Source organism: Rhipicephalus sanguineus, chromosome 1 (genome assembly GCF_013339695.2).
Source record: "Rhipicephalus sanguineus isolate Rsan-2018 chromosome 1, BIME_Rsan_1.4, whole genome shotgun sequence".
In the NCBI taxonomy this organism is placed as follows: Eukaryota; Metazoa; Arthropoda; class Arachnida; order Ixodida; family Ixodidae; genus Rhipicephalus; species Rhipicephalus sanguineus.
Window position 1 is genome coordinate 134,233,422 of NC_051176.1, and position 8,462 is coordinate 134,241,883.

At 49.3% G+C, this 8,462-nt stretch overlaps 1 protein-coding gene across 1 annotated transcript; it reads right to left on the reverse strand.

Annotated features, from left to right (window-relative positions):
* Window positions 1-235: 235 nt before the first annotated feature.
* On the reverse strand, window positions 236-7,982 carry LOC119398567 (tubulin alpha-1C chain). The gene is made up of 4 exons (XM_037665407.2): window positions 7,828-7,982; window positions 2,100-2,624; window positions 1,106-1,368; window positions 236-811 (listed from the first exon to the last, which is right to left on the reverse strand). Exons 1-4 carry the CDS (start codon window positions 7,828-7,830, stop codon window positions 253-255), a joined length of 1,350 nt encoding a protein of 449 aa, XP_037521335.1. The 5' UTR covers window positions 7,831-7,982; the 3' UTR covers window positions 236-252.
* Window positions 7,983-8,462: the final 480 nt, after the last annotated feature.

An 8,462-nucleotide genomic window follows, 5' to 3' on the forward strand; every position in this document is an offset into this window, starting at 1 on the left:
AGGAAGCGCATCACGCGTCAGCGTTGTCTTACTTTTATCCTCGTTAATTCGTGCGCTATACGGGCTCCGAAGTCTAGAAAAGCATCATCACAATAATGCGCCATCACAATAATACGTTGAAGGTGTTCAGTTCTGTAATCAAGTGTACAGGCACTAGAGAAACCAAATCTTTTTATTACAAAATTTTGAAGTGAATAAGGTAATCTGATCTCTTGGAAATCATTTTCCGTCGAGGGGCATCCAGCGCTCGGCCTAGTACTCCTCGCCCTCGTCGGCGCCTTCGTTTGAGTCCATGCCAACCTCCTCGTAGTCCTTCTCGAGGGCGGCCATGTCCTCACGGGCCTCCGAGAACTCGCCCTCCTCCATGCCTTCGCCCACGTACCAGTGGACGAAAGCGCGCTTGGCGTACATAAGGTCGAACTTGTGGTCCAATCGTGCCCAGGCTTCGGCGATGGCTGTCGTGTTGGACAACATGCAGACGGCGCGCGGAACCTTGGCCAGGTCTCCGCCGGGCACCACAGTTGGCGGCTGGTAGTTGATTCCCACCTTGAACCCTGTGGGACACCAGTCCACAAACTGGATGGTGCGCTTGGTCTTGATTGCCGCGATGGCAGCGTTGACGTCCTTTGGCACCACGTCACCGCGGTACAGCATACAGCAGGCCATGTACTTGCCGTGACGCGGATCACACTTTACCATCTGGTTGGCAGGCTCGAAACATGCGTTAGTGATCTCGGCCACGGTGATCTGCTCATGGTAGGCCTTCTCGGCGGAGATCACAGGAGCGTATGTCACCAGCGGGAAGTGGATCCTGCGTCCAGGAAAGGTAGGCGCAGGCACTCATAATTAACATGTTGCTAGAGAAACTTATAGGGTGAGAATGCAATGGCAGGCTAGAACGTCCCCAGTATGCAGTGCCTTGTTCCCAGCAAGACATTTCAAGCCACGGAAATATGACGAGACTAATTAGAGCCATCGTAGGGCAGGCAATGTCGATTATGCGCCTAAATTTAGTGTGTATGCATGCAGTGCGGAATGGTAGGTTAGTAAATCCCAAATGAGTTTTAGAAGGGAGGTGATAAAGGAAGCAAAGAAATATACAAACCTAGGATAAGGCACCAAGTTTGTCTGGAACTCTGTCAAGTCGACATTGAGCGCACCATCGAAGCGCAGCGAAGCGGTGATTGAGGACACGATCTGACTTATGAGCCGGTTCAGGTTGGTGTATGTGGGCCGGTCGATATCCAGATTGCGCCGGCAGATGTCGTAGATGGCCTCGTTATCAACCATGAATGCGCAGTCGGAGTGCTCCAGTGTCGTGTGAGTGGTCAAGATTGAGTTGTAGGGTTCGACAACAGCAGTCGAGACCTGCGCATGTTCAAGAGAGCACTCCGTTTTTAAGTGCCCAAAGATGAAGCCCTCTTTCAGTTCTTATGTATACCCGGAGGTTTGAGGCAGGAAATATTGGGTAAAAACAAAACGAAAACTGCCTAGTAACTTGCTGCCGATTACGGAACTTTATTCCATTCATAATCTAGACAACCATACTAATAAAAATGGGAACATCGCAAGCAACACAAAAACACAGTGCAATCCTTTCATCCCAGTTCCATGTACTGGTTTTGCTGTAAGTACCATGTGCTATGTTAATTGGGTAGCCTAACAGCAAACACTCTAGCCTCCACCCAAAGGTTAATTAGCTACTTGTAGTTTAGCGGTGTCCCATGACAACTGCTGGAGTTCTCAGCGAGCACAAGTCTGCGCGCAAGTTCGGCGGCCACAGCGCATCACCGTTGCACAGACGTTCAAGCTCATCGATAGCCTGCGCTCAGCGGTGTTGAGTGTTACTGAACTCTGGAAGAAGACATTTGAGGCTTTCTTAGGCTTGTGTATTTGGAAATTTTATCTACAGACAGGTTTAGCACTTTGGCGACTGCTGCCTGCCCGGTTATGCACACAAGCATGAGGGACCATTGCGTCTACGAAAACGCCAACTCGTTCGCATTTAACCTGCTGCTGATCGTAAATATTTAGCAAATTGTATTCCCCAAGGTGTGCCAATTTCCCAGGTGTAGCCAAGTCTGTTAAACAATGCGTACCTGGGGCGCTGGGTAGATTGAGAACTCGAGCTTGGACTTTTTGCCGTAGTCGACGGAAAGGCGCTCCATGAGAAGCGAGGTGAATCCGGAGCCAGTGCCACCGCCGAAGCTGTGGAACACTAGGAAACCTTGGAGACCCGTGCACTGGTCGGCCAGCTTCCGAATGCGGTCCAGCACTAGGTCGACGATCTCCTTGCCGATGGTGTAGTGACCACGCGCGTAGTTGTTGGCAGCGTCCTCCTTGCCAGAGATTAGCTGCTCCGGGTGGTAGAGCTGCCGGTAGGCTCCAGATCGAACCTCGTCGACGACAGTCGGCTCGAGATCAACGAATACGGCACGTGGCACATGACGGCCGGCGCCCGTTTCGGCGAAGAAAGTGTTGAAGGAGTCGTCAATACCTCCGGACACCTTGTCGCTGGGCATCTGGCCATCCTGCTGGATGCCATGTTCGAGACAGTAGAGTTCCCAGCAGGCGTTTCCAATCTGCACGCCGGCCTGGCCGATGTGGACGCTGATGCACTCCCTCTGAAATAAGCAAGATAAAACAGTAAGAGTCAGCATGATCAAGGAAAAGCATGTTAACAGCTCCGTTACATTAAGTGAAAAAAAAAAGCGAAATATGCAGAGTTTCACGTAAGGAAGCATGTCCCTTTGCGTGGTTTACATTAAGCTTTTGTGGGAAAAAAAAAAAGATTTCATTAATGGGGCCATGAGACGACGTAAGTTACTGTACAATGGCTTCGCTATTTGACAACGTTGCTTCAGGAATCGCCTTTTAATATTTTTGAGATCCTTCACGCATTATACGATCGTTACCGCATTAGAAGATGCGCATTAAACAATTGCACAATGCGTTACAGCAATCAAATGCGGCCGACGCGGTCCAGGGAATCGAGCTGTTCAACAGTTACATGGATATTTTGAGAGAAAACTGAATTGTCTGACGTCAATAATTCGTGGCAATGTAAATGGCTTCACGGCGATTCGAGAATACTCCGTCGGCGTTATGAAATCGCGGCAAGCGTTTCAACGCACTTTTTTGCAAGGAGTGAATGCTTGAGCAAACGATTAACGTTGCGAAAACTCGCAAAATGTGAAACGCTCTTGCTTGCACGCGGCCTCGAATACATTCTATTCTGCCTGAAGAGGCATGCGCCCGGGCGCAGCAGTTAACGTGTTAGGCTAGCTTGGGCACGACACACCCCGAGTTCAAATAACGCTTTTAGAACAAAGCATCTTTATGCTTCTCTTATAAGTATGCGCTGCGCCGACGTAACTCGGAAGCTGCATCGTCCACCGATCCGGAATCAGTCATGCTATAGCCAAACCGAGAGTCAACGTTTAAGAAAAAATTGATGTACCTACTACATGGTAGTTCAAGGTATTCGTAAAGCGAGTTTCCTCTTAATTGTCAACAGCCGTCTTGCGACGCGGTGGCCCAAGATTGCGCGTCTCCGCTAGATACATGTCCGCATTAATGAGCGCATCTACGACCCTCGTGCTTAATCATACAGGCAACCTGCAGCGGGTGCAAAACTCATTGACTTAAAAAAATTTTTTTTGCTTCGAGTTTCCTCAGACTCACCTAGCTGCTATTCAACCGGACTCACTTTAACTCATATTCACGATTTTTTTCCCTTCGGGCTCACTGGGACTCGCCAAAGCTCTGTTCAACCGGGCTCACTGGGACTCAATATTCTGCGCAGCCAGACTCAGGATCAGACTCATGGGTCAGTCAGAGTCACAGTCCGCCTATTCTAGAGAGTTTGTCGATCTATGCTCGGTAAAACGTATAAATGAACGGGAGTCTCAAAACAAGCCGGTGAGTAGGCGGACGTGATTAAAAGTGGGGGTGACTAACTCACTGCTGCTGAGTGTGCGCGAGTTGAAACAAAAGTGCCGCTGCTTTACTCGCGTGCATACTCGCGTGACCTGAAAATGATTATCCCGATGTTTGACTTCGTATTCGTACTAGCCTATATCCGTAGAAGAATTTGTTGAAAGCATCAGTTAAAGTGCGCTAACGTCAGATCGTTAACTCATCCCACGCTCGACACTGCGTCACAGAGCTACTATGGCGGCAATATGAAGATTTCTTCACTAACCGCATACGTATCTGTGCCGGGGAAATTCCCACGAACAGATAGCGAAAGTGTTGCCTAGAACGAGCAGTTGCAGACTCAGACTCGTTCACGTATTTCTGCGAAGGGCTCACTCGCACTAATGCTCTCCAGAATCATAGTAAGCCGGGCTCACTAACTCAGGCTCATGGTTCGGCCTCTGAGTGAGCTGGCCGACCTACTCGTATGCACGCAAAGCTGTGCGTGATGCGACCATCCCATTTTCCTGTATACACCCAGAATCACTTCGAATGTTTGAGCTCGTATTCTTTAAGGGTTCTCTTGTTTCTCTTATATTCACTGACCATCTGCCCCGCAGGGTGGACGATCTTTGCACTGTAACAGTGGGTGGCTCCATACTAACAACCGACAAAGAATGAATGAGACCTCGATTTCTCTCGCTCCTGATTTATAGTTATCGCACGCATAGCACGGCTGCTTCGCGATACAATGCATCCTAATGTAGTTTACTGTTCCTTATGGCGCACCCGAAACGCCAGTTTCAGAATTCTGCGTTGGTTTAAGTCTGCTGACACGAATGCTTATATTAACAATTGCGTAACTAAACTACACTGCCATGCGCGGTACGGCTCATGTTTCGACTGTGGCCTCCAACGTCGCGGAAACGCCGTTAACGACCGGTTGCAGCGCTGGTTTGTAAGGGCAGGCAACTGGGCACGGGTTTGCTGAAAGAGCGAAAACGTAACTGAAGCAATAGAGACCACAGCAGAGTTCTTAGTGTTGACGTAAAAAAAAAAAAAAAAAGCTTAGGATACACCAGTGTAACATGCATGCGAATTTGCAACGCGCGTCGACCTCGAGGTGCGCCAGACGCCTCCAGTAACTAATCACCCCACCAAGAAGAAATTCATACTAGCCAACAGCGGCCAAGGACAGCCGTTTATAAGAGAAATTGTGAGGAATATTGTACACGTCTCACAGCCCGCAAAGGCGGGACTCGCAACGCACGAAAAACATTGGAATAACATAATGAATACATCAGCGATTAATCATCGTATAATGGACGTGATACAAAGAAAATACAGCAAGCACAGGCAGAAAATGAAAGTGAGGGCAATAACGTGGCGGCGTGCGAAAACACTTCATGCCTAGTCAGAGTTAACTTCATACAGCCTACGCTTCTCACGACTGCTGGCGTAGGCGAAGCCAAAGCGTTCACGGCTGTGGTGCGCAATGAATACGCGCACATTTGCATAAAATCGTGCCAAGGATTAACGGACCCTTAGAGAAGGCAAGAACTTAATATAGGAGGAGCGCACGCTTCTAGCGTTCGTAGAAGGGCAACTACAAAATCAGCGATGTGGCAGGCGCGCATGCAATGTGTGCATGAATTTCAGGTGAAAGTCGATGCGACTTTCACCTGAAAGTGCGTAGAAGCGGTAGCTATCAAAGCAGGACGACTCTGAACGGACATAGGCGTGTGCCCATCAGGGGAGGGGGGGGGGGCAAAGGTTCATCGCAGCGCCCCCACCCCCACCCTACTATGTCAATGTATGTGGCAGATTTTGCGTCCCCCCTCTAAGATGATTAGGGGGGACGGCCGCCCCCCCCCCTGCCCCCCCCCCCCCCCTATGAGAACGGATAATGTCTAATGGTATTTTACCGCCGCAGATGCGAGACATATGCAAAAGGCTACAAAGATGCGCACACCGATGCCCCCAGTTCTTTCCAGAAGTGAAATATTTGGATTTGCGTCTGCAACTATCCTCTTGTACTTCGTGGGGCAGCTAAGTTACGTGCCGACTCTCGTTTTATTATCCGCTCCCTAAGAAGAACGAAATACTGAACACTGCAATAGTAAATTATACCTATTTTTCGAGCAGAATAACTACAGAATAGTCATCGTAAATTCCGTGATCAACGATTTCAGTACGCATGACATCAGATGTAATTCTAAACGCAAATAGGCGTCTCCGTAGTTTTCACCGATATTTTCAATATGCATCGATTCCAACTTGTCCATCTTTCTAACGTACTGGAAAAAAAAAAAGGGGGGGGGGGGCGTGGCTCAATGGAACGAACAAGTTTAGTCATGGTCATGGAAATCCACTCTACGCAGAGGAAGAAAACCATCTGTAGTCGTTACTGAAAGCCGTGCCGTGGCTTACAGAAGAATAGCTTCCGCGAACCTCGTACGTAGATAGAGGATTGCCTCTAAAAAAATACGATGTATAGGCAGATTAGCTGGAAGTAGTTCCTTAGAAATTTTGTAATGGTTGAAACTTTTCTGGCTCGAGTCCATCTGGTGGCGAATAACAAGTTACCGGAGTATTGGGCACGATGCGAAAGAGCTGCATGCTGTACACCTTGTGGGAACTCTTTCGAATGAAAAAAAAAAAAAAAAAATAGACCGCTCAGTGTGCGCTCAGCAATATGAGCGCTTACGCAGAAGTGAAGTTTCTGGCTCGCGTACGCATGCTGCTGCTGTTACACAGCCGGAGAGTAACGCAGCAAAAACGAGTTTTCTTTTTCTCTTATTTTAAGCGCGACCTTATACGCAATCCAGCGTGGGCATGCTGAGCGCGCTCTTTGACTCCCCACAGAGAAAAATGCAAAATAAGCCTCTCCACGAAAGTTAGGCACTGTTACGGAAGACTACGTGCGCGCTCATACCGAGTAAGACACACGTAACGAAAAGAAACAGCCGAAAGGCCACTACTAGGAGCGAAGATTATACAGACGGAAGCACATTGTCTTTGTTTTAATGGCCCGATACCTGCATTGCGCGCACTGTAGTAGCCGCGCTTATCTTTTACACGCACGAGGCGTTTAGTCAGTGGCCGTAAAGATAGCTACGGCCCATCCAGGGATATCATTTCTAAATACGGCAGCCAAATCCAGCAAGCGAGCTAGCGTTGGCAGGCGTTTCCGGTCAGAGCGAATCGCAACCCGCCTTCAGAACACAGCTCCATTGCTGCAGAAGATGAGCGTATACGCGCATTGGATAAGGCTGCGATACCGTCGGCTGTAAAAGTGAGATTTAGTAAAAAGGACAGCCTCACATGACGATATGCGGGTGATGCTGTCCCTTTTCATCGCGTTAAAACTTGCCGCCTTCGGCCTCACAACTGTCGAGTCTTGCGGCTGTGCCAAGTTACCCCGAAAAGGAAACTATACATATATATACATATGGCTCACGTCCCGTGTACTGCGAGATGTCAGTGCACGTTAAAGAACACCAGATGGTAGAAATTTCCGGAGCCCTGCACTACGGCGTCCCCCAATCATATCGTGGTTTCGGGACATAAAACCTCCAACAATTATTACATATGGCTCACGTGGAGTATGACAGCTGCAGCGCGTGCCCGTGAGAGCTCGAGTGAGATCTAGACAGGGGGAGCGCTACTCGACATTGTCGCCAAGTCTAAACTCCTTCAAGGCAGAGAAATGAAGGAGCGTTGTAGGGACGGAAAACAAAAATGCAGAAAGGCACGCGGCCAGACGGTGCTTGTTGCCAAAAAAAGAAGAGCCAGCGGAAACTTCGCCAGCTATAGTATACACACAGACGCGCACCCCACCCGCTACACGGCAGTCTCGGCGCCTCATTTCACCGGAAAAGGACAGTGCGCATCGCAGCGAGGTCTTACCATGTTTGGTGGTGCCGGAAGAACTGCTCTTCTTACTCCGCACTGAACAACAACGCGCTCGCAGCGGACGTAAGTACGTAAGTGACGCGCCGCGCCTCCGCTGCTCCCCTTTATAGACGCGGCGGCCCGCGGTCACGTGAAAGGGGGCGGCTCAAACCGGCTCTCTTTTGCCCAAGAAGGAGCGATAAGGCCGCGTTGGCGGCGTGCATCTGCTAGGCCGCGTCAATGGCAGAGACGAGGGATGCCCCGGCGCTCCGGGTTCAGACAGCGCGGGCAGCGGAGCGAAAAATAGCTTTGCCCGAGAAGAGGCAAATATTACCAACCCAGACGGGCGCTGTGCAGCAGCCAACGAATTATGATTTCTTGCGCAAAGCTTCGCTCTATCGTGGACTCGAGGAGAAAAAGAAAACGTATCTTATGCATGTGCATCTATAAAACCGCGGCGAAAAAAAAAAAAACGAAACGTAAAGCAACAACGTTTTTTTCGAGCGAACTAACTGCGCCTGTGATATCGATTCTTTAACAGGTGTTGCAGTTTTTTTTTTTTTCACACGTGTTTACACATAACTTCAAGTTTTAATGAGCAGCACTGATGTGCCTGAGGTTTTGGAAAGTTTGTTCTTCAAGGGCATTCG

What these genes read in the sequence shown, in the direction of transcription:
- LOC119398567 (XM_037665407.2), bottom strand. An exon ending in CAATCTACCCAGCGCCCCAG is followed by an intron (nt 1,369 to 2,099) that starts GTACGCATTGTT and finishes GAACATGCGCAG; the next exon opens with GTCTCGACTGCTGTTGTCGA. An exon ending in AACTTGGTGCCTTATCCTAG is followed by an intron (nt 812 to 1,105) that starts GTTTGTATATTT and finishes TCCTGGACGCAG; the next exon opens with GATCCACTTCCCGCTGGTGA.